This window comes from Podarcis cretensis, assembly GCF_951804945.1.
Source record: "Podarcis cretensis genome assembly, chromosome: 6".
Taxonomy (NCBI): domain Eukaryota; kingdom Metazoa; phylum Chordata; class Lepidosauria; order Squamata; family Lacertidae; genus Podarcis; species Podarcis cretensis.
Genome location: NC_137175.1, coordinates 32,816,695 through 32,842,647, shown reverse-complemented (window position 1 = coordinate 32,842,647; position 25,953 = coordinate 32,816,695). Strand labels below are relative to the sequence as shown.

At 41.4% G+C, this 25,953-nt stretch overlaps 2 protein-coding genes and 1 long non-coding RNA gene across 4 annotated transcripts in view; 2 read left to right on the top strand and 1 right to left on the bottom strand.

The window, feature by feature from the left end:
* The window catches only part of KDM5B (lysine demethylase 5B), a 48,867-nt gene extending 44,752 nt beyond the window's left edge, over nucleotides 1-4,115 (top strand). For both annotated transcript variants that reach the window (XM_079978839.1, XM_079978838.1), the window contains 4 exons: nucleotides 1,509-1,620; nucleotides 1,823-1,977; nucleotides 2,649-2,966; nucleotides 3,269-4,115. In XM_079978839.1, the coding sequence (XP_079834965.1) occupies nucleotides 1,509-1,620; nucleotides 1,823-1,977; nucleotides 2,649-2,966; nucleotides 3,269-3,406 (723 nt within the window). In that variant the 3' untranslated portion in view covers nucleotides 3,407-4,115. The remainder of the gene's footprint in view (nucleotides 1-1,508; nucleotides 1,621-1,822; nucleotides 1,978-2,648; nucleotides 2,967-3,268) is intronic.
* LOC307218182 lies at nucleotides 3,989-10,261 on the bottom strand. Its single transcript, XR_013839861.1, has 2 exons — nucleotides 8,630-10,261; nucleotides 3,989-6,241 (listed from the first exon to the last, which is right to left on the bottom strand). It is a non-coding gene; the product is annotated as an uncharacterized lncRNA (long non-coding RNA).
* Nucleotides 10,262-10,767: 506 nt separating this feature from the next.
* IPO9 (importin 9) overlaps nucleotides 10,768-25,953 on the top strand; it is a 31,819-nt gene continuing 16,633 nt past the window's right edge. The window contains exons 1-6 of the mRNA XM_079979011.1: nucleotides 10,768-11,069; nucleotides 20,718-20,779; nucleotides 22,151-22,237; nucleotides 22,476-22,677; nucleotides 23,800-23,888; nucleotides 25,121-25,207. Coding sequence (XP_079835137.1) covers nucleotides 10,919-11,069; nucleotides 20,718-20,779; nucleotides 22,151-22,237; nucleotides 22,476-22,677; nucleotides 23,800-23,888; nucleotides 25,121-25,207 — 678 coding nt within the window. The 5' untranslated portion in view covers nucleotides 10,768-10,918. The remainder of the gene's footprint in view (nucleotides 11,070-20,717; nucleotides 20,780-22,150; nucleotides 22,238-22,475; nucleotides 22,678-23,799; nucleotides 23,889-25,120; nucleotides 25,208-25,953) is intronic.

Genomic DNA, 25,953 nt, shown 5'->3' with positions numbered 1-25,953 from the left:
GGTTCACACACATTTATTACTTAATGGATTGTCCTATTAGGCCATGAATTCTACTCTCCCTCCTTGATACATAGCCTTCTTGTGGATTTAAGCTGCCTTATGTTCCTGTCCTAAACTGTATCATTTAGAATAAAGTAAATCCTCCTTATCAGTCTTGCGTCTCTGGCCCTTCATCAGCTCCTCTGTCATGGACCTCCAGTCCGCTTGTGGACAAGCTGATCTGATGTCAGTCTGTTTAGCTGGGTTGGGATGAAACTTGTTTGACTATTTGTCTTGGGGGGGTAACACCCCCCTCCCCCAAGGTCTAATTAGATTTGACTATGTGGTATCACAAGGCCAAACTGGAGAGAAGGCAAAAATTTGCCATCATTTTAAAGTGGTGTAAATGTTGACCCCTCTAGTGTCTTCCCCAAATGAAATGGTTATGTGTTTTTCATGGAAAATGAGGCTCCTTTCTCCCCTACCTTAATGTGATAGTCTTTTGTCTGCAAAGGACAGGCACATCTTGCATGGCAATGTGAGATAAGCTTTGCTCAATCAGACTAAAGGTCTAGTGTGGTATCCTGTGTAGTACTTAATTTTGTATGTCATGAATCTACTGCCAAGGAGTTTCATTGAGTTACCCCAATTTCTGATGTTATAAGAGAGAGTAAAAAATAAAACACTTTCACTTTCTCCATAATGTACAGTATAACATTGTTAACTTCTGTCACATTCCCATTTAATCATTTATTCTTATCTAAAAAGCCCCAAATCCATTCAGGAAGGTGATCAACAATGTTGGTTGCCCTTTTCTTTCCTGTTTTCTATGTGCCTTTTTTGAGACAAGGCAATCATAACATGGAATTTGCTTTTGTTACTTGTACACACATGAGTTGACATTTTTCGTTAGTTGTCTCTTTAACCCCCTAAAATTTTTCCCCCAAGTCACAGACAGATAAGACCATATTACTGAATGTGTGGTTAGAATGTTTTGCCCCTTCACATTTCAATGGCTTTTCATTTGCTACTTTTTGCTGGCCCTCCACCCTTTTTGCTGGCCCTCCACTCAACATGTTTGTTGAGTTTTCACAATCCTGGATAAATTGGTACTGTATTTACTGCAAACTTTGCTACGTCACCCCTAACTCCAGGTCACTTATGACTAAATTAAATAGCATCTGCTCCAATACTGATAATGCCTACATGTGGAAAATTGTTTATTCCTCACTTCTGCTTCCTGTTCCTTAATCAGTTTCCAGTCCAAAAGAGGACCTAATCCAGTGACTTCAGTTTGTTTTAGGTGGTTATAATATTGTGTTTTAAATTGTTGTAGCCAGACATAGCACCTTATGGTGAAGAGTGGCTAATAAATTGAAATAATAATAATAGAACTTTCTAAAACTAAGATATTGGGCATGTCATTTTAATCAATTGTCAATTTAAAGTTACGTTTTAACACCATGATCATTCAAGTTTACAGCATGTTAAAGAAATAAGGTGGTGTTTAATTGCTTCTCTTTAATTAGGTTTCACAGACAATTGGTGCGACATCTTTCTCTTTGCCACATGACTGGAATAACAGACCCATGCATTTACACTCTCCTTTCTCTACAGGACAAAACTGCATCCCCCTTCATGGTAAGTATGCTGTACTTATCATTCATCAGTGTGAAATCCTAAACATAACATTATGAGCTCCTTTGTGTAGGGTCTTGTAGGCAGAGAGTTTGTAAAAATAATTTCAATTTGCTCGATGTGCTTTGGAAAGAAAAGTTTTAAAGCTTCACCATTTTTAAACTTCACCACTGATAATTAAAAATTATTTTGTTTGTCACTCTAGCCATTAGTGCAGAGCTGAATGAACTGATGATGGAAGCCCAACTACTACAGGTTTCACTACCCGAAATACAAGAGTTGTATGAGATCTTATTCACAAAGCAAAGCCCAGTTGCAAAGACAGAACAGAGGTCACCAGTAGGACCAACAAGTGAAAAGGTAAGCATTTAGGACTGGGGTCCATCTCAGAAAGGGAGTGATTGCTTGAATCTGCTGGTTTTGAAAATCTTGTTTTAATTGCTGTAATGTAAATATAGGCTCCCCCCCCCCCCCCATCAACAGTGCACATGCACACACAGAAGCATTTTCCTGTGTATCACTTTTATTTCTCCCCTCCCTCAACATCAGCCACCAGGAGATGATAGAGAGGGCACACTAGAAATCCAGCTCAGTTGTTTCTCTGTACCCCTTCCCCCCAAAAAACACACCATATGTGCAGTTGCAATGGAATTCTTACAAATGTTCTGTTGCATAAGCTTTGCCAAACCAAAGCTCTAATGTCCAGGTTTTTGTGACATTGCTTACAAGCTCCAAAAGTGGTTAGGGATAGCTTGCATGCTGTGGCAGTTCACAGCCGATATGTGTGCTCTCAATATTAATTCCCTTGCACTTAAAAGGTGACAGGAGGTTTTTTGTGTCTGTGTTGAAAAAATGGTAAAACTTTTCAAAAAAAAAATCTCATTCTTAAGTGCTATAAGAAAGAGATGCTGAAGTATTATGCTTAATATGTGCTTCTCATTAAATGTGTGGATGGTTACTGCATAGCATGCAGAAATATAAGGAACTGGCTACATGGTACTTTATGAACTTCTAATGCATGTTTCTTGTAGACTGATTTTTGTCGAGGGAAGAGAGATGGAATTTGCTCTGTGGAAAGGAAGCTGAAGAGACATTTTGAGAGAGGAGATTTCTGCAGTGAGATGAGAACACGAGTCAGAAAAATAGCTCCCAACAAGAAAAAACTGAAATTATCTCATTTGAGGGAACTGGGTACTAGCAAGCTGGAAAGAAACAGGTTGTTTGACATACAGCGGTCTGGTGAAAGCCAGTTGCTTCTTTCGGATATGTCCTTTTCTGAACAAGAAGAATCTGAAGATGAGGATGCCATCTGCCCAGCTGTCAACTGCCTGCAACCTGAAGGTGATGAGGTAAGTTGAAGGAAATATCTGTAAAGGATGTAAAAATGCATGGTTTGGTAGAATCATAGAGATGGAGGGGGCATTGTAGGCCACCCAGGACAAACAAACCCAGTTCTTTCAGCCTTTCACCCTAAGACTATTTTCTGAACACCAGTTTTTCTATCTCCTCAAAGTATTGTGCCCAGTACAGGATATGGTACTAGTAGACTGCTAGACTTGTAGCTACAGAAAACTTGCTAGCAAACAGATATAAAAGTGATGTACTATATTTGTTGTTGTGTGAAGACTTTTAACTCTCTCTTTGTGTCTAGGTGGACTGGGTCCAGTGTGATGGCTGCTGCAATCAGTGGTTCCATCAAGTATGTGTGGGTGTGTCTCCAGAAATGGCAGAAAAAGAAGACTACATATGTGTGAGCTGTACGGGAAAGGACTCCCCATATCGAAAGTAACATGCCTGATGAACATAAGGACTCTACAACAGAAGATTAGCTTTTTTCCCCTCCATAAAGCCACTGGGCTGGTTTTAGAGCCAAGTTGCAAATGGTGCTACTTCTATCCTAATGGGATCATTTTTCAGACCTTAAAACAATTTGACACTTTTGTATTTTTATCCTTTAAGCTGTTTGTGGTTATTGAGGTTTGAAATGCTGACTGTTCAGACAGGGGTTTTTCACCAGTTTGAAGGCATCAAAACATGCACCTTTTCATGTATAGCATTAAATTACCTCTTTGAAATTTACCAGCACATTTAATCAACTCTGTTTAGGTGCAAAACACTGCACTAAGAATTTCCATAATTCCTCTTTTTGAAGAAATCCCTGTTTACTCTTTTGAACATTTTTGAAAACTTTAGATTCCCCCCCCCCCTTTGATTTTGTAGACTAGGTTTATTTATCTGAGCAATAACTTCTGTGTCTGGTTTCAGTGACTGGAATTCTATTTCTGAACAGCGTGTGGTGCTTTTAGCATTGGTTAATGTACAGAAAGCAAATGTTTAGGTTCTAGTGTCACTGATGGACTAGTGATGTAGGAGACAAGAAAGCTCTGTAAAGTAATGGCCACAGCTGTATTTTGGCTTTTTCTTCTTTTTTGGTAGCTTGTATCAAATGTTGCAGTTTATATTGTGGAATAAACCCTTGGTTATGTTACAAAATTCAATGCTGGTGTCTTCAAAGATGTTGCATTGCAGCCGTTTCCCACCTTGATCACTTTTATGATGCATGTTTTCACATAATTATGTTTTTAAAAGCATCCATGCCATTGCATTTTGAGACGTCTTTCTTTCCTTAATCCCACAGAGCCTAGATCTGCCTTGTAAAAACCTACTTCTTCATTACCTGTGGCAAATAGGTGTAGAAACTTAACAAATCTGTTTCTTTTCTAAGACCACGAATGTGTAGGCAAGTGGGTTTTATGAGGTAGTAACTTTTGTAGATATGTTTTACAAAGGTCTCTCAGATGACATAAATGATGGAAGGGCCTTGCTCAGTGTAGAGTCCATGCTCTGCAGGCAAAACATCCCAGGTTCAGTCCTCAGCATCTCTAGACTTGTCACAGAATTCTGATGGAAATCGGTGTGGAAAATGCCGATGTTCACTTATTTGTCCCATGTCTGGAACAGAAATCAATTCAGTGAATATGACTGGTATTTGCTCTTGTTTTGAGTTCGCCAGTGGTGCATGATTGATTGCGTCTTTCCCCATTTGTATTGAGTTCCCTGTGTATTGAAATGAATGACCATTGCATTGAAATGGTGTGTAATAACATAATAATAGCAATTAATGTAAAACTCTGCCAAATTGGAAAGCGAGTCTAATAATGTAGTTTGTGTCAGAAGACAAACTGCAGCAGAATGGACATAAATGTCTTCTTCCATCCCTAGCATCTCTAGGTATGGGTGGGAGAGACCACTGCTTTAAACCCTGAGTGCCACTGCTAGTCAGTACCTGAGCTAGATGGACTAATGGTCTGATTCAATATGAGAGTCAGGATTCATCTGTGAGCTTTGTCAGTACAAGCCATGCCCACGGCTAACTTATGTATTGGACTGGTGTCAATTGTGTCAATTCCTCATGGTATATATTTGTTCACTTCTGACTTCGGTAAGTTTTTGGACAGCAGTCTTCACAACCAGATGCCATTCTTTCCCAATTCATGGGTGACGAGAATACAGTTTGGAACTCTTGACCAGTGAGAAAAAGGACAGAAATACTCCTATCAGCTTTGATCTTCTTGCTTCTATCTCTATATAACTGCCACTACTAACATGTCCGACTGAGTTCAGAATCAATGTTATGTTAGATGATAGCTCAGTCAGCAGAGAATGAGACTCTTGACATACATTTGGCCTAAAATGTAACTTGCTAGCAGAACAAAAAAAATTGGCTGGCTGTTGTTATTTTTTTTAAAAAAATGCCAATACATTTAAAGCATAAAACATATTTGTAACACAAAAATCAAAAACTGGAATTCTTATTTACAGGCTTCTTATTTCATTTTAACTTCTGGAATTAGTGGTGGGAATATGCTATGGGATTAGTTCTTAAGACTTGCGCTAAATCTGACAGCTAGTGAGTACAAGCAGTACAAATTATGGATGCCATAGTCCAGGAGTTTCTTCTGTCTACCTTCAGCCCTTGTAGTAGTTCCAGAATAGCAATGGAAACTGTGTTTTATAATAAAGTATTGTCCCAACTGCAATGGGTTGGCTGCGCTGACCAGTAGCACTTTCAGAATTCCCATTACTTGAGAACAAAGCATATTAAGACAGCCTTCCCCAGCCTGGCACTTGCCAAATGTTGGGACTGCAGTTCTCATAATCCTTTACCTATTGTCGTGATGGCTGGGGTTGAGGGCAGTTAGGAGTCTCAACATTTGGAGCACCAGCCTGAGAAAGGCTACCTGAGGGAAAGCCTTTCCTTGAAAGCCATGCCCAAAACAATCCTAATTCCACATTTATTTATTTATTTTAATAAATAAAGAGCATATTGATCAACACTTGGGCGGAGGGGCAGAATGAAAAATATTTTGCTCCTTTATGAAGAAACCTGTTCCAGAACTGTGTAGAAAAAGATTGTGTGTGAGAGAAATACTGTCCTAGGTGTGTTCCTTTCCAAAATGCTGTGTTGCTTGGGTGGAAAATCAGTGGACACCTCTGCTAGCAGATTCTGAGGGAACGTGATTTTTGCAGACTAGCTCTTCCTGCTGTAGTCAACCTATGCCACCTCCCATATTTTCAGAAGTGTCCCTCAACATTCGCTCTGATTTTGGGGAAATGCTTGTACCTGTGGGGGCAAGGAGGAAATGGTGAACAACCCCCTCTGTGATCATCCATTGGATTAGCAGAAGCACCTGCTGAATCAAAAGTCCTCTTGTGAGCTTAAGAACACCAACGCGTATCTTTGAGTTGGCACAACTCATCCAAGTTATACAGTGGTACCTCGAGTTACAGACGCTTCAGGTTACAGACTCCGCTAACCCAGAAATAGTACCTTGGGTTAAGAACTTTGCTTCAGGATGAGAACAGAAATCACATGGCTGCGGCTTGGCAGCAGCTGGAGGCCCCATTAGCTAAAGTGATACCTCTAGGTTAAGAACGGACCTCCAGAACGAATTAAGTTCTTAACCCAAGGTACCACTGTACCATGAAAACACAAAGTAGCAGCATCAATAGAGTAGTAACAAAAGTTTTGTAGACTGTTCAGCCCTTAGATTTTCAGAAATGTACCCTCTGCAGACCAATAAACATCTCATTTCAATCAACAATGTTACCTTGGAGCCAGTGCTGCCAGCCTTTCCCCTTATGAGAGATGCATGTTTAAAGGTAAAAACATTATTGGCCCATGACAGTGTTTTTATTTTGGGGAGAGGGGAGCACCTATTGTATGGGAGTGTGAGAAAGAGTGGCCAATATTACATTGTTTTGCCAGGTTCCTGCAAAGGCCCTCAGCTTCGAAAGCACTGCATTGTGGAAAGGAAACAAAAAACCAGACTTTATCATATCACCACTGCACAGCCAGCATGAGATTGGGTTACATACAGTGGTCTGGTTGGTTCCCTGTACAATAGTGAGGTTATTACAGAGAGATTGCCATCATTTTGACAGAGTCAGATCTAGAACATAAGGACGCTGGTATAAGAAAACACTGTGATCTTTCATATGGATGCACTTAAATAGGGTTGTTTTGTCACCATGCCGGTCTATGCAAAGCAGTGTTTTCAAGCATTTACTCTAGAACACATGGGTGCTGATGTAACAAGCCAGTGCTGGAAACATTTAAATTGTAACCGTGTTGATCTGTGCAAAGCGTTGTCCTCTCAGGCATTCTCTTTTGTGAAAGCCATTGCACAACAAAGCCAGGTAGGGAGCTTTGTCTTAAAATAGCAACAATGAAATTGGGTTAGTACAAACACTGTATTGGTAATAGGCCAGAAATAATAATGTCTCTGTTCATCTGGATGTTTATAGGCTCTGTCATGCACTTCACTGGCCTGCTCATGAGATCTGAACTGGCATATTTAATTCTGGCTACAACCCAACTTTACCTCAGAATATGCTAGTTCAAAAGAAAGATGCCTATAGTCATGCTTGTGGTTTCATGCATCCATCTGCAGAACAAACAATGGGATATTTATAGGACATGTTGGATTTGTGAAAAATCCACACATTTTTGTCTGTGGTTTTTGCATGTTTAATTAGGTGCGTCTTATAGAGCGAAAAATACGGTAAATGCATTTCAGCCACTCTCAGAAGAGCATTGCAAGCCCTTCAGCAGTTTGCTTCAGCATGCAATGGGGGGTGGGGTGGAGGAAAAAGAACTTTGCTACGTATTGATGCTGCAGGACATTTGTTAAAGGTGCCACATAATACTTGTTCTGCACTTGTAATAAATCTGTCTTTTTAGTGTGGCAGCACATACATTGGAACTTCCTGTGAACGAGGTCAGGTAGTAGGCACTTTCACTGTAATCTTAATGGTGCCTGTTTGAAACATCTTTTGTTTAGGCAAGCCCTCCAGGCATGTAGAAGTTGCAAGTATTTTTTTTCTTTTCAGCTCTGATTAATAAAAGTCTCCTCTCATCATCATCATTATTATATTTATATATCAACTTCGATTTGAAATTACAAGGCAATGTACAATAAAAAACACACAGTACAAAATAAATCAGCAGACAATAGACAAGGACAGACATAAAATTTATAAATGCAACCAAATTCTGGTCAATTCTTAGGGCCTCTTGGTGCAGCCTTTGTATTTTGTATCCTCCATAGTACCCGTCCAATCCATATAAGGGAAGTCAGCTGTGGCAATACAGTGTAGCCCTCTCCTGTTCTTCCAGGGCTGTATGAGCAGTTGGCTTAAGAAAGCAGCCCTTATTGGGCTTTCAGCAATCTTCTCTCTCTTTACTGCCTCACCACTATTTGAAGTACAGCCAAGAGAATCATGCCAAGCTACAGCTCTGATGGTGGCGGTGAGGGGAAAAAATGCTTGGTTTTTTAGAGACACAATATTGTGTATGCACAGTGATGGCTGTTCATTAATAGCAATCATGCATGCTATCCAGCAGGGGCCCATGACATGTATACAACCATGTGCCATCTCAAATAATTTTTTTCTGGTCACCACCCACCTAGCTTTTGATATCAGGGACACCCAGAGGAGCTCTGATTACCTTACTATCCAGACAGTGGGAGCTTGCAGTCCTTTCAGATGCCCCTTCAGTACATCTCCACATTTTACCACTGGTCAGCTGACTGTCCAGAGCTTTGCAATGGCCAGAACAAATCAGAATGAATGTAAAGAATGTAATTCTAAGCACACATGAGAGTAAGCCCATTTCAATCAGGGTTCCCTAACTGGTCAGAAATAAGTTCGTATAGTCCCTTGACAGTCAAGAAGCAAGGTTATTTCTCCTCCCTGTCTTTTGTCTTGTTATTTATTTTAAATTTTATTGATTAAATTTGTATACCACCCTTCATCTGACGATCACAGGGCCGTTTGCAACATACAAAATGAAAACAAAAAACACATCATAATTATCCTCATTCTCATCAACAAACAAACCAATAACCAGTAGGGAGGAACATGTGATCTTCGTTGGACTCCAACTCCCACCATTCCCAGCCAGCGTAACCAATGGTCAGGGGGTGAAGGAATTTGTAGCCCAGCAAGGGCAAAACATTCCCCACCCCCTGCTTTAAGATGTAGGTGAACAGTCAATTTTTGTATTGTATCTGCCCATCCCTGTTTCCAGCAAAAGCTATTGAGCTGGACCCCTAAGCCAGCCAAAAATGGATGGATCCCACCGTCCATTTTTTTATTTCAAAGGTCAGCCTGTTCAGTCAAGGCGGGCAAGTCTGAATGGGGTCAAGAAAAGAGCATGGTAGCGGGGACATGCTGGAGACCTGCGAAAGGGGATCCATCTTCACCCTGGACAAAGTGGTGAAGCGAAACACCAACCAGGAGACCTGGCTGGTCATCAGTGGGTGTGTGTACAACGTCACCCGCTTCCTCAGTGAGCATCCAGGTGGAGAGGAGATTCTGCTTGAACAAGCTGGTAGAGATGCCATTGAGAACTTTGAAGATGTTGGCCACTCTTTGGATGCCCGAGAGATGCTTGACCAATGCCTTATAGGAGAGTTTCATTTGTATGGCAGTAATCCTAATGCCTCCAAGGTTCCAAACAAGTCTTCCTCGAAAGAATGAAGTTTCTGGACAGTCTGGCTGATCCCTGTTTTGGGAGCCATAGTCTTGGGATTGATGTATCCCTACTACATGATGGATGGGAAATTCTCCTGATTTGACCTTGCTGAACCTTTAGGACTGGAAACCATGCCTTGCCACTGAAAATGGGGTTTTACTAAATTTGATGAACATAGATTTTGTCCTTCATTTGCACCAGCCAGTCCAGCAGCCCTGCTGTCTGCAAAGCTAAGCAGGAATTTGGTGGGGCTCACTGCTATCTTTCTTGTAACTGCAGAAACAGCAACTTCCTGCCATTCCATGGCATGGCATTTCTGTCACCATTGATCATGAGTCACTTTTCATCCAGCAGCTTCTGGCTTGTCGTGATGGTGCCTCTGACCCATGCCAGCCTGTCCCATTAAGTACCAGCAGAATGAGATGGCATGCTGTCAACATTTCTCTTTAGCAAACCAGCAAGAGAAATGGCTCCACCAGCACAGCGCAGACTGGGAACAGCGGTACACCTGCCTCTTCTCGTGTGTTTTCCTTCAGCTTCTTTCCGTACATGGTTTTTTGAAACGGTTAAATGGGTACATTTTTCTTTCAGTCTTCTGCTTTACATTGTTGTTGTTGTTTAGTCGTTTAGTCGTGTCCGACTCTTCGTGACCCCATGGACCAGAGAACGTCTTTCCCAACATCAGGGTCTTCTCCAGGGAGTCTTCTCTTCTCATGAGGTGGCCAAAGTACTGGAGCCTCAGCTTCACAATCTGTCCTTCCAGTGAGCACTCAGGGCTGATTTCCTTCAAAATGGAGAGGTTTGATCTTCTTGCAGTCCATGGGACTCTCAAGAGTCTCCTCCAGCACCATAATTCAAAAGCATCAATAGTCTTTACATAGTCTACCTTTTTAATCTGCTTTACATAGTCTACCTTTTTAATCTGCCTGATCTGTAATAAAGGACTCCTCCAATTTAAAAAAAAAAGTAAAAGTTGTCAGCCTAAGGATGCGATGCTTCCATCCGTGCTGCAGGGGGCGCTCTCCGAGAACCGGTTCCGGCGGGATCCTCGCCGGCGCCGCTCTCCGCGCGAGAGCACGTCGTCGCGTGCGCGTTTGGCGCGCGGTGGCGGCAGCAGCCGCGGCCCTCAGCCCGCCTAGTGCCGCCTCGCCCGCACCCGCTGCTGCCTTTCCTCCCGCCTCGCGCTTCCTCCCCGCCCCCCCCAGCCCCGCGGAGCTTCTCCCTCGCCTTTGCTGCTGCTCTCCTCAGGGGCGCGGCGGGATGGCGGGCGTCGCGTCGGGCGTGGGGCCGGGCCCTGTGGCTCAGGGGCTGAAGGAGGCGCTGGTGGAGACCCTGAACGGCATCCTGTGCCCGGTGCAAGGGGTGCGCGCAGCTGCCGAGGAGCAGGTGAAGGTGCTGGAGGTCACCGAGGGTGAGTGTGGGGGCAGCAACGGCCGACCGGGCGGCGCCGGGGGGGGGAGGCTCTGAGGGGAGCCGAGCCTCCCGCATCTTCCCTTTTGTGGGCCTCGGGTCTCCCCGGCCAGGGCGATGGGCAGAGAAGGAGATGGAGCTGCTCCTCGGTTTCCCAGTTCTGGATTAACCCCTTTTTTGGGGATGGCCTTTTGTGGGGCAGGGGCTGGAAGGGACTTTTCGCAGAGCTCGAGGTGGGCGGGGAAACTCGTGTGCTGCCTCTGCTGCCACCGGTTCCGCGCTCCCTTCAGGGTCCTGCCCCAGTCTCGCCTCTTCTTCGGCACCGGAGATGCCGAGGCTTCCTTTCCAAGTCGTCCGGAGTTTATATGTCTCGGAGTGGGCTTTCTCCGGCGGCCCCGCTTCTCCTTTCGTGCCCATTGTGTATGTAAGGCATAAATCGGCCTTCGTCTGGTGAGTGTCGTCGACCTGACCCCAAGGGTCGCCGCAGCGCTGCTACCACACAACTACTACAGGGTGCAGTTTAAAAGTGGCTCCCTCCCTTTGGGCTAACGGCGGGTCCTTGGTCAGAAAAGGTTGAAGGCTATCGGGAAAGAGGGTTCCTCATGGGATAAGGTTGGGTGATGGGGGAGGAGGGGGCTTTGTCTCGGCGCCTTGCTGAAGTTCGCCTATAAAGCAGCCTTAAGGGTTTCCAAGCTAAAGTATTCAGACTTTAAAGAGCAGCACTGAACTGAGTGAGATAGTAATATCTCTGTAGTAAAATTGGTTGGCCTAAAGGGTTGCATACAGCCAGGGTTTAATGAGAAAAAGCTGTCCTCATTAACATTAAGTGTAGTAGACTTAAGTAGAGATGTAGATCTTAAAGCCTTCTGCAGAAATGTTTCTAAAAGGCGTTCTCTCCTACTTAGGTGTATACAGTACTGTCACAGGGTATACTGTCTTTCTCCCACTTCTCCTCTGGAGCATTGTTATGCTCATTGTGATAAGGTAGCTGTGGGAGTGCCTGGTATATAAATATTCCCACACAGATTTTGATCTACCATGTGAACTGGTGCAGATCAAGAAGGGCTGAAACATTGCATGTCTGAATTGCAGAGTCTAAACGTGCTGATACTTCACTCCATAATTTCCAAATTAGGCTTTTTAAATGTGCTCTAAAACCCATTTAAACTCCATAGATTTAGACATCGCAGTTCCATAAACATAATAAATTACTTCAGTTTAATGTAGAGAGTTATAATAAGATCTGAATTCTGTGTGGTTATTAGTTGGTTGTTTGTGTGTGTGTGCTATATGTGTTGATATATACCCATATGCATACATACATGCATGTGTGCTTATATGTGGTTAGATCCAACTCCCACCAGTCTCAGCCAGGACAGTCAGTCATCAGGGGTAATAAGATGTGTATTCCAACCATTAGCTGATGGACACCATGTGCCCCAACCATATGCTAAGGAAATTAATTTCTCCTGCCAAAATACCACAATAGAAAAAAAAATCTGCTTTAGCTTTATTTATCGATTTTTGAATTATTTATGTGCTTATGCGTTAGGAATATTCTGTTAAAATATTTAAAAACAATGTTTTCCATAGCAAATTCAAGTTAAATAAGCCTTTAAGAAATTTATCCCCTTTCCCTCTCTTGCCACCCCCAGTCTGGTAACTTAAATGACTAATGAGAAGAAAATTCCAGAGATTGTAGTATGTAATGTGTTGTGGGCAGATAGGATTGCTACTTGGTCATTGTTGTGCAAAAGTGTTGTGCCGGCCAGTGGAGCTATGGGGGGGGGGGGGAGGCATAACTACCTACTTTCAGAAGCAAGTCATGAACAGTATAGCACTTTTGTGATGCTGTTCTTGTTGTTTGAAAGCTGTCATTTCTTGAAGGAGAAGTACCAATATTTATGCGTATTTGTACTATATTTTCTGTTTTTGTCAGTTTTAAGCAGTTTGCTTATGTCACTTCAAAGGGAACTTCCTTCAGACACCCAACCCAGCTGAAGCTTCTCCCAATGTGGTTTCTTTCAGTTGATGAACTTCTATATCTGGCACAACTTAATTGGAGATGTATGCTCCAAAGTACAAATGTGTGTTGAGGTATTGGTGGGGAGGGCAGAAAGATTAATTGCCCAAAGAGGACAGAGATGACACTATTAAAGTGTCACTAATTATTGCAATAAAAGAAATCAGTTGTATAGCCTTCTGAGAAGGCTTATCCATGAGGCTTCTTCACATAGGATTAAGCATTAATGATGTATATTTTAAGATCAGAAGTAAGTTGCGCATGTTTTCTTTGTAACTTAGCTTTATCTGTACTTATCCTGCAAGCCAGCCCACTTTTTTTTGCTTAATTCTTATATTTTAAGAGCTGATTGCACTAAGGAATGCTGGATTGAAGAGAATTTACAGCACCCTATTGTGTATGAAAGTATAAGAGTGCTATAGGTCATCACAACAGGATAATACTAGCCTGCAGAAAACTCTAGGCTGCCTCATTTTTTTTTTTGAGAGCTCGTAAAAATATTAAACAAGAAGCAGCTTTGGACTCACTTTTCCAATGCTTAGAGTACACCAAGTCATAAACTATCCTTAAAACACAAAACTTAACCGTATTGTTGAGCATGTGGGGAAGAGTTTTATGAGACATTCCAGATAATTGCCTTTTAAAACAATTGAAGCCAAATGTCAAACTATATGAAATTTTATTTGGTGAAAGGTGGGGAAAAAGAAAAGGGAAGGCAAAAACACACAGAGATTCTTAAACTTGACTTAGCTAGTTAGATATTTCAGAGCACCTAGCAGAAAAGAGATTCAGAGAGAAAGCATCTGTGGTCACCAGGCGGAACAGTTTCAAAACACTGTTGATGGAAACTTACTTTTTTATATATATAATTTGTATTAAATTTTATTTTTAAAAATTGGCAAAACATCTATCTTACATATAATATATAAAAACCACTTCGTCATCTTGGCTTGAGACTTCCCCCCTCCTTAACTAACATCATATTGATAATAATTTATATCTCTAATCTTACAAAACTTCTTGTAGCCCTACTAACAATGTCAATTGTTTACAGTTGTCTCTCAGATACAATGTAAATTTATTCCAGTCTTTTGAAAAGGTCTGGTCCTGCTGGTTCCGAATTTTCCCAGTTAGTTTCGCCAACTCGGCATAGTCCATTAACTTCATCTGCCACTCTTCTTTTGTTGGGATCTCTTCCTGTTTCCATTTTGGGCCAATAATATTCTTCCTGCAGTTGTTGCATACAAAAACAATATTTTATCTTGCTTATGTATTTCTCTATCTCCAATACCCAATAGGAAGGTTTCTGGTTTCTTTACAAATGTATATTTTAACATTTTTAAAAGTTCATTATACAGTAGTACCTCGGGCTACATACGCTTCAGGTTACATATGCTTCAGGTTACGGACTCTGCTAACCCAGAAATAGTACCTCGGGTTAAGAACTTTGCTTCAGGATGAGAACAGAAATTGTGTGGTGGCGCAGCATCAGCAGGAGGCCCCATTGGCTAAAGTAGTGCTTCAGGTTAAGAACAGTTTCAGGTTAAGAACGGACCTCCGGAACGAATTAAGTACTTAACCCGAGGTACCACTGTATATCATTTCCCAGAAAGCCTTCACTTTCTTACAAACCCACCATATATGGTAGAAGGTACCTTCTTTTTCTTTAGATTTCCAGCATTTATTATTTCGTCTGTACATTTTTGCTAACTTCACTGGTGTTATATACCTCCTATACATCATTTCCATTACATTTTCTTTAAGTGAACTGCAAGCTGTAAAATTGATTTCATCTTTCCAAAGTTTTCCCCAAACCTCTAATTGTATATTATAACCAATATCCTTTGCCCAATGTATCATAACGGATTTAACTTCCTCTTCTTTCACATGCCATTCTAAAAGTAGTTTATACATTTTTGACAATATTTTAATTTTAGAACTCAACAAATCTACTTCAAACCTGGATTTTGAATATTCAAATCCATTGTTTTTCTTACCTTCTTCAAATATTTTATTTGACAATAATGCAACTAATCTTTCACTAAGCTTTTAATTTCTTCATATATTTTAATTTCCACTGATTCTCTATTTCGATCACCAAATCTTCATAGGTAGCCCAATTTCCTTCCATATTTAACTTTTTTACACTTGTAGCCTCCAATGGCGATAACCACCATGGTGTTTTACGTTCTAACAAACTCTTATATCTATTTATTGATGGAAACTTAAACCCAATATAAACCATCCTCTTAATGAGGGCTGATGGTCGTTTGGCACAGTCATGAGTTAATGCTCCTGATGATAGTGATGGCTGATCATAAATTTATTTAGACGTGGGTCCACCTCAACAGCACTAAACTTATATTACATAAGGCAAGCCACTTCAGATTAGCTGACCCACTGGAAATAAAGGATTAATCTGAGGACGTACTATTGAAAATTAAACTCAGGATATATTCAGGGACTGCAGGCAAATTGACAGAGGTGCAGGATTTCAGACTTTTGAAAGGATAGTATTGGTCTCTTGACACACACTCTTACCCTCCTCCCCATACAAATTCAACGATTCCTAACCTATTTCTTACATAACCCAAGTGTCAGGTGCTCGCACCTACAGGGAAAATTTATATGCAGCTTGTAGTATCAAATATGAGCTGATAGCTGCTTTGAAGATCTGAGGTCAGCCCTCCTGTTACAGAACAAAAGAGAATTGCTCATTCCAGGAGTGGCTGATTCAAGCGAACTTGGGAACTTGTCACACTTCTACTTTTAGCAGCAAGCCCAGACTCTGTTGCATTATATGATCATGTAATGGTACAGTATGGGGTGAGTAACCACCATTGGGCCCTCTAATGTGTTGTACCTTACATACATCATTCACAGCTGTCACATTTTCATCCTGCGCCTTCTGAATAGGTTATTTATTTTAAAAGTAGTAGTAGTAGTAGTATTTGGCAGAACCTGCAGATTTTGTTATGCTGAAACTGGAAACACAGGCAAATTAACACTAGTTTGCCCTAGCAATTATTCAAGTAGTTTCTTTTCCGCCCTAGCAATTATTCAGGTAGTTATTTCCTATCCAAAGGGCTCTGAGTTGAATTTTAAGAGTTGTGAACCTATTGCTAGCTGAGGTGGGCCCTGAATCTCTTTCAGGTTTGAAAACAGGGGCATTTTTGACCCATATCACAGCCAAAGATACCTCTTCACAGAGTCCATTTGATGGGAAAGCAATGACTGTGAGATTGCAATTTAGTGAAAATAGTTAATGGTTTTAAGTAATAACCTTGAGAATAGGCTAGTGTGAAGCTTTCTACATAGCATTGCTCAGGAAGAGTTTTGCAAGCTTCAGTTGAGATAGCATATGACAGTATCAATGTCAGAGCACTTAAATTATGTGAAAGAGCATGTCACATGAGATGTATCTCAGTGGCCACCCCACAGCTGGCCATCCCTATTTCCCTGGAGACTTTCTAGGACTGCCCTCAGTCTTGCCTCACCGCAAATCACCAATATGTTTTAAACGTATAAAACAAGGGTGGCTAACCCGAGATCCTCCAGATGTTGTTGGACTACAGCTTCCATCATTCCTGACCATTGACCATACCATTGACCATACTGATTGAGGCTAATGGAATTGAGAGTCCAAAGCCATGTGGAGAGTCACTGGTTAGTCACCTCTGGTCTAAATCAAGTCTGCATAATTAATCTGTTCTATATGATCCCGAGTATGCACTTTTTATGACAGCATAGGAAGCTGCCTTATACCATGGTTGGGCCATTATTTCATCTAGCTCAGTATTGTCTACACTGACTGGCAGTGGCTCTCCAGATTTCAGGCAGGAGTCTCTCTCAACCCTAACTGGTAGTGCCAGGGATTGAACCTGGGACTTTCTGCTTGCAAGCCAAACCATGTACCACTGAGCTAGATTTTGCTGGATTAGATCAAGGTCCATGCAAGAATGTCAACAATCAGCATTAAGGATGTCATCTTCTGCTGTTATGTGAATAAGTTAAAGTACTTGGTTTCATTTAAAACAGTTTGAATGCAGTATTGCTTCTCAGTAGTTATGTCTTTGCTTCATTATAGACGTTTGTCTTTGCAGTGATAGCATAGTTTGAACTTTACTGTAAACAAATATCTTTTTCAAAATATTTTTATCTTGTGTTTCTGTCTTAGGAAATATTCAGCTGCTAACAAAATATAATCAAATTGAAGTATACATTTAAATTAAAAAACAAATGTAACCACAATTTTAAAATATCAGGAATCAGTATTTTTTTAAATGGCAGTATCAGCACCCTATGATTAAAGTGTAGCGCCCAAAAAGTCTTTTGTAAGGATGTATGTTTACATATTTTGTACATACCTTTTTGGGGAGGGTATTCAGTATTCTTTGTGGCACAACAGAAGATCCTGTCCCTAATGCCCACCAGCTTCACTTCTTATGGTAGAGGGGCATAGAGTTGGGATTCTGAAGTTGACTTCTGTGTTCAGCTGGATTCTTAAGACTGTTCTTAGTATCTGGTCCTATGCTGTTTAACATCAAAAGCAGAACTTTGAATTTAGCCCAGGGACAAATTGGTAACCAATGGAGATCAGATGATAATAGAGAGATGATCCAAACTGTGAGTCCTACATAATGCCTTGGTTCACAGTGTAGCTGCCCATTTACTACAGCATGAATGAAAGAGGCCATGTGCCAGCTGAAACCATAAAATGCATTCTACCCACCCTCACTATCTGGCTTCTAGGCACAGAGCTGAATCCAGGAGCACTCCAGTATTGAGTCTGATGTTCAAGGTGGTGCAGTCCTATCCAAAACAAGTTTTATATCTACCTCCCAGTTTCCAACCTCCTCACCCAACAATATTTCCACTTTGTCTGGATTAAGTTGCAGTTTGTTTGCTCACTGCCAATCCAAAATTGACACCAAGCAGTGCTTCAAATCCTCCTCAGTCTTCCTGAGTTCAGATTACTCCTATGGTTACAAGACTAGGTAACCATAGTGGTCATATAATGATTCCACTAACTTGGAACTGGAGCGGGAAATTACTTTCCTATTCTCACTTGAGGTTTTCTGGATCTCTTCCAGTATAGCCTAAACAATGTTCTTCTGCGAAGGGAGAACCCTCGGGGATCAAGACTCAGTCCTGAGCATGTGGTGTTCACTGAGCCTAGCTGATGGAGCCTGTACTTGGATAAAGGCCAGTTTTGCAGTTTTTTACTACTAGTATTGGCTTTGGTTCCACAAGTAGTTTGAGAAAATATTTCTGAACAAAAGAAACATTTAACATTGCTTCTTATTTTAATTAGGATGCTCCTGCTTTTATAGGAACTGTGCCCCATAAAAAATCAGGAGCAAGAAAGAAAGATGGACTCCTTTTGAATTTTTCATTGCATTCTCTATATCAGGGTGGGGAACCTATAGCCCTATGGGCCTCCCCGTATGTCCTGCCAGGCAATTTTGATCGATGCATGCTTATCTGCCCTTCTGGTGTCAAATGTGGGACACGTAAAGTCACTGCTGGGCCAGAAAAGTGCTTTGAAGTCCCAATTATCAGCTGATTGTTGGGGTTTTGAAGCACAGCTTAGGGCTCTCTGCAGTTACAGATGATCAGTTAATATTTTGGTGTTGGAGAGAGCCCTGCACAGCTGCAGCCCATACATTCAGCTGGAAACAGCTGCACAGAAAGCCTTGTATTCAGAGAGGGCTGGAAGAAGTGCTTTGAATAAAAAGGTGTTCTCTGCAGAGGAAAAGGTGCTCAGTTTTTAGGATCATTTACCCCTCCTTCCTGCATAGTGGTCAGCATATTCTGAATGTTGATGGCTGTCAATCACCTGACATAATGATGTGAGGCAGGGCAGTCCAACTTTTCATACCAAATGAGCTACAAGTGTACTTCAACATGGAACCCATGGGCTGCACACTGCCTTGTCATGCAGGGTTGTGGGAATGAGGCTAATCTTGATGTTGGGAAATCTTTTTTGCCCCCCAAGGGCCACATTCTTTTGGGGAAAACCTGTCTAATGCTGGAGCCAAAGCAAGATGTGGATAGGTAAACAGGGAAGCATGACTTGACTGAACAATTCTTTCAGTTACCCTATCCCCCCCCCCCTCTTTCTCTTTCCTACCCCATCTGTCTCTGCTTAGAAGTGTGGAGTGGAGGAAAAGTTAAGGTTTGCATCAGCAAAAGGGTTTGCATCAGCAAAAGGGGAACCATTTCTCTGATTTGTGGGGAAGTGATTAAAGTCCATTTACAAACAAAAGGGTCGTATTGTTGGAAAGCTCAGCATACAAATTACATTTCCTGCGAAGATGTCACATATCTTGGCAAAAGAAAGAATTAGTACACAGGTTGGGGAGCAGAAATACTTAACAGCTCTGCTGCAAAGCAGCATATTCCCATTTTTCTTTGTGAAATTGCGGGAATTGCGAAGGGGGTGACTGGATGGGAACACCCTGTGAACCAGAAGTCCCACCCCTGAGCTAAAAAACTACATATATAAAATTGAATAAAATGTCTTATTGGAGAGGGAGATAAGAAACTGCAGAGATGATGTTGGTGGAAATATTGTGGGACTGTACTCGCACTGCATCAATCATCAGCGGATTTTGCATAGGATAATTACAGGATGTGAATGTGATCAGTATGTACCTGCTGCAATGGTGTCCAAGTGCAGAAGCTTCTCTTGTGCCATAGAACTGGCAGAACTGGAATCTAGCCATAGAACTGGGAGACATTAGGAATTATTTGTTTTAATTGAATGTTTATAGTTTTAAACTCATATTTATGTTAGCGTAGTTATAAGTTCCTTCGTGAAAGCTTTTTACCTTGTAAAGGAGGTAGAAATACAAAATTGGGGTGGGAAATCTCACACCTCAAGACCACATGTGACCCTCCAGGCCCTTTGATTTCTTCCTGGGCCACATCGCTTAGCGCCCATCCTCCATTTCCTCCTTGTGAGTTGATGCTTGACTGGAATGCTTGTTTATCTGGATGGATGATTGAGAAAGGTGATATATATGCATGTGCTTGTGGAAACTTAAGCATTTTGTGTGACTGGGTCATATTTGTTGCTCCACGTACTTCTGCTTTTAGCCCCATGCTTTTAGCGTGTGGCCCTCCACCTGAAAGCAGTTTGCTGTCTCTGATCTAAATAAAAAAATTTTTACTGCTTAGATACACACAGGATTGTAATTTTAAAGCTTCACTTTCAAATTATATGAGCTTCTTGCTTTGTAATGACCTTTTTGCTCTGTAAATCATTTGGTTGGAATGTCTGATCCAACCAGACATTATTTTTTATCATCTATATTTGTGTATTAGTGGCAAAGTAATGACAAAGTGTTATTTCCTTCAAATGGTTCAGATTTCTAGATGTCCCCTCTTTTCTCCAACTTTCTGCTATAACCCATTCATTGAAAATAACTTTTGTTCATAGGATTTTTGAATTAAAAGGTTGGTGGAGAGAAGCTAAGAATAGGGCAGGAACTATAGGGAATGGACTGTGCAAGGAATAAAGGGTCACACATGAAAAATGACAATGTAGTTTCCCCAGCATTATAACCTCTGAAACATGATAGTGTGTTACCAGTAGCTTACTTTTTTTTCTTTTAATTTCAGAATTTGGTGTTCACTTGGCAGAATTGACTGTAGATCCCCAAGGAGCACTGGCCATTCGTCAGGTCAGTCTCAAATAATTTAAAGTTAAAGTATTTGTTTGCTGAGCAGCTTCCTGTTATCCCTATAACCAGGTGAGCAATTATTTTGGTACAGAGGATGTTCACTTTCATGTATTACGACTCACTTCTCCCTGCCCCTTCCACAGATGTTAATACCACAGAGCTGAGTAGGAGTCCCTTAGCACCACTTTCTAGAAACAGCTGCCCAAATAGGAGTGGAACCACTGTAAAACAGTGCCCCAGTCTTCAACCTTGAGAAGCAGTGCAGAAGAATGCAGTCATCAGAACCTTGCCCAAGAAGGGAGTATTAGCTATGTTGAGATAGAAGCACAACATACATATTACAAAATAGTAAGCTACTGCTGAAGTATGTCAGGTATAATCATGATGCCTTTCTTAAAATAGACAGACTGACATGAATAAGGACATTCAATTTTTAACATTTTAAAGTTAAGCACATTTAAGTCCCATTAAATCAAAAGAGAGAGAGAGAGCACATGCTTAAATTTCTCTCCTTAAAAACAAAAGTGCTTAACTTAGGAAGGATCATGCCAATCCAAAGGCGAGTGACTTCACTGGAATGTTGATACTGGCAGTCCTTATCTCCCTTGTCAGAGTGAAGAATGTAAGAAAGTTAACTCTTGAACATGGTATCGTGTAAGACAGGATGATGCCCTTGTAAAAAGTGTTCTTTTTGTCTATTGAAAAGTGCATTTATTGCCTTGCCTCTGAATGTTTACATTGTTTTATTACTGAAGCACAGACCACAACAAAATCTTCACTCTTTGCACATACCATAGATTCCGGTGTATAAGATGACTTTTTAACCCTGGAAAAGAGGTTAAAAAGTCGGGGGTCGTCTTATACACCAGGTATGGGCGGCGCGGAGAGGAGCCGGCCCCCGCTTCTGCGGCGGCGGCTCCGAAGTAGCAGCAGCGACTGGCAGGCTCAGCTCCGTGCTGGGAGAAAACTGCCTGGTGCGGAGCCCGCCCCCCATTGCTTCTTTGGAAGCAGCAGCAGCGGGCGGCAGGCTCAGCTCCGCGACAGGTGGCTTTCTCCTGGCGCTGAGCTGCCAAGCGTATTAAGCGACTGGGCCTATAAGACGAACCCCCAAATTGCAGCTGCCAATTTTTTGGGGGGGTCGTCTAATACACCCAGTCGCCGAATACGCCGGAATCTACCGTATCTATGATGGCTGACATTCCTTTTCTTGTACTTTGACACTAAAGAAGCAGGCATCTTCTGAATTAGCATGTTTATCCAATGTTGAGAGCTTTGCCCTTTCTGTGGGCAATCTACGAGATAAAAAGGACCTTTGAAGACCTAAATTTCAACAGCTCAGTTATGTTTTATCTTCCTTGCTTTCCTTCGCAGCTGGCTTCTGTGATCTTGAAACAATATGTGGAAACTCATTGGTGTTCCCAATCAGACAAGTTTAGACCTCCTGAGACTACAGAAAGGGTAATACTTTCATTAATTGCTCAGTTACATAATGCTCAAGTTTGGAAGAGAGGTGTGTTTCCTTGATTTCCAAGTTAAAGCCATTTATAAATGTATAGAGAACTTTTTGTATAGGATACATCTCAGCTGGATATTTACTGATATGTGACTTGGAATAGTATATCATCTGTACATCCTACTGTGTTGTGCAAATGATTGATGTCCCTTGCTAAGTTCCTCCACCATTCATTTTCCACAGGCAAAAGCTGCCATTAGGGAACTGCTTCCCAATGGGTTGCGAGAATCTATTAGCAAAGTACGTTCAAGTGTTGCGTATGCCGTTTCAGCGATAGCTCATTGGGATTGGCCTGAAGCTTGGCCTGAGCTTTTCAATCTGTTGATGGAAATGCTTGTCAGTGGGGATCTGAATGCAGTGCATGGAGCTATGCGAGTGCTTACAGGTATGTGAGAATTGTGCCGTCTTAACTGAGTAGTTCTTGCAACTTGTTTTGGGGCTCCCAAACCATTTTAATATGTTGACTTTTTTTTTAGATAGGAAACTTGGTGTTGCCTTCTTTCTTTGCCTTATAAATTACATTATTCATACTGCAGCTTGTAATATTGGAAATATACTTTTAGTTCCCCCTCTCCTTGTACAGTTTCTGGAAGCTGCGTAATGATAAAAGAATTTAGGTGTAGTAGTAGATGAGACTGTTGATTCCAGTAAATCTTCAGCAAATAATCCACTCTAGCCATCTCCCTTGCACGTAGTCACTAGTTCATCTGTCTAGCAGGGTACATATAACTATGGTGTTCATAAATGTTAAATTAAAACAGAAAAAAATCCAGTAGAACTGGGATTTATTTTTTATTACCTCTGCAGGGTTGGGTTTTTACAGAAGATTGTAATATAGCATCAGGCTAACAGCGTTTTTTGTCAAATTTGTTCCCAATTGAATCTTGTAGTCCCCTGTACCATTTCAACTACACTGAATTCTTGAAACTCTGTTGAGTGAAATAAGGATGTTAGATACTTTGGGTTTACTCAAAAGGCAATCAGTGATTGCTCTGTTCATGTACGCCACCATCCTCTTTTTGCGGATTTTCCTAATGAACCTCTGTAGTGCTATCAAGCCTGAGCCTTGGCTATACAATGTGAGAATTAGGGTGAATGTTAAGTGGATAATTTCAAAGCAGTTGCATGTAACTCCTTAGAGAGAATTAATGCTGAAGTCTGAATGACTCCTGTACTGGATATAAGCCTAGTTCTCACTGAGGGTGTAAAGCTATGGCTGGTTTAGATGTTGGGGAAAAGGCTAGGTTAGAACTCTTCAGCCTCATAGTTTAGTCCTCTGTGTACAAATATTTGTTATGTGAGCAACCACCTGTAGTCTGAAACAATACAACCCAGATGCAGTTTAACACCTCAGAAGGAAGTTGACTTCTGCTTTATGTAATCCTAAAAGGAAACTTAACCCTTGCCCATTTGTGAATATGTGTGTCATTAGACTGAACAATATGGAAGTGAGATGTTACTCTGAATAATCTCTGAATAAGTACTTTGCTACTTTTCTTTTTTCTAGAGTTTACTCGGGAGGTGACAGATACACAGATGCCCCTTGTAGCTCCTGTTATTCTTCCAGAGATGTACAAGATTTTTACAATGGCAGAGGTATGGGTGAAAATGGATGACTTCCATCTAGTAGGAATAACAAAATTTTCATTAGAGGAACCATCCTACTAAGTACTGATATGTTTAGATCTACTATCCTCTTGCATAGTTAACACATACTTCCTCTAGCTTCTAAATATGTACTTAGAGGATCCCTAGATAAGTTGAAATGTGGATGTATGGCATGGGTGTAGCCAGGATTTTTGTTAGAGGGGGCAGGTCTTTTGTTGGGGGGGCAGAACTCAGTTAGCTATGTATTTTTATTGATGGGGGGCAGCTGCCCCTCCCTGTCCCCCCTTGACTACGCTCATGGTGTGTGGCAAGAACTATCCTCTAGGTGTGTTTTTGGCTCTGCTACAAGAAGCTGGTGGCCCCTATGTGGTAGCTTCTGCATAATATAGGCAGAGAAGATGCCTTTGGGCTTTGTTTTCATATTTCCAGGTCTAGAGTGATATTTATAAATATACTATTAGCTACATGCTATATCAAGGATTACACCAACACAAGTTGTATATAATGGTTTCTTCAATGCTTATCTGCCTCCTAAGCCAGTTCTGTTAGTGCCCCAGTGATCCTAGTATTTTTCTCACAGAGAGTGGTGTAGTGGTTAAGAGCAGTGGACTCGTAATTTGGTGAACCAGGTTCAATTCCCCGCTCCTCCACATGCAACTGCTGGGTGACCTTGGGCTAGTCACACTTCTTTCTGAAGTCTCTCAGCCTCACTCACCTCACAGAGTGTTTGTTGTGAAGGAGGAAGGGAAAAGGAGATTGTTAGCTGCTTTGAGACTCCTTAGGGTAGTGATAAAGTGGGATATCAAATCCAAACTCCAGTTATGTGATGATTCTAGATGAATGTCTTACAAAAGGAAAATTCCTTACAAAAATGAGTGTTTTGCTTATTTTGGTTGTACAAGGAAATGATTTTCTCTCAATAGAAACAGATTAACAAAGTATGCTTGACAGAAAATTAAATGTCAGAACATTTCAGCTAGGAGTGCTTTGAAAGGCTAGTTTGAAAGTATATATTATTCTATTTTAAAATATCAGGGAAAATCTGGTGCTGATTTTAGGTTGTCTGCACAGTGAAAAATTAGAAAGCTAACTACTTTTTACTAGATACAATTCTGCAGAATTGTAAAAGAGGGAGAACTAGTATTGTGCGTGGCAACTGCTGATAACACATTAACAAACACTAGCGTTTTCATATTTTGACAAGTTGCTTTTCCTGTTAGGTTTACGGTATTCGTACAAGATCGCGTGCTGTGGAAATCTTCACTACTTGTGCCCATATGATCTGTAACATGGAGGAGTTAGAAAAGGTAAATTGTTGATTCCTTATCTATGAGTTGTGTTGATTGTAGTAGTATAATATTCTTTCCATTATACTTGACACAGGGTTGTACTAACTCTGTGATAGGTTAAAAAAGAGGTGACAAGATCAAAAATTTCTTCTAGCATCATGACTGAAAGGAGATTTGAATGTGAAATTTTATATCCAAACCCTCTGATCTATACCCTGCATTGTATAGGACTAGAGTGTATGGAAGGTGGCCTGTTGGTGTGAAATGTGTTGCCAAACTGAGAGATTGGTAATTTCTATAATTTTTGAGCATGACAGTCAAGGAATCTTTAACTTGGTTATAATGTGTAGCAAGGGGACACCTCCAGCAGTCTCCCAGGAATGGAAGCTTGTATGCTTAGTCCATTTTTAGAGCCCATCTTGAGAGTAAAAAGGTAAAGGGACCCCTGACCGTTAGGTCCAGTCACGGACGACTCTGCGGTTGCGGTGCTCATCTCGCATTACTGGCCGAGGAAGCCGGCGTACAGCTTCCAGGTCATGTAACTAGCATGACTAATCCGCTTCTGGCGAACCAGAGCAGCACACGGAAACACCGTTTACCTTCCCGCTGGAGCGGTACCTATTTATCTACTTGCACTTTGTGCTTTCGAGCTGCTAGGTTGGCAGGAGCAGGGACCGAGCAACGGGAGCTCACCCTGTCGCGGGGATTCAAACCGCCAACCTTCTGATTGGCAAGCCCTAGGCGCCACCTGCATGCCTTCATCT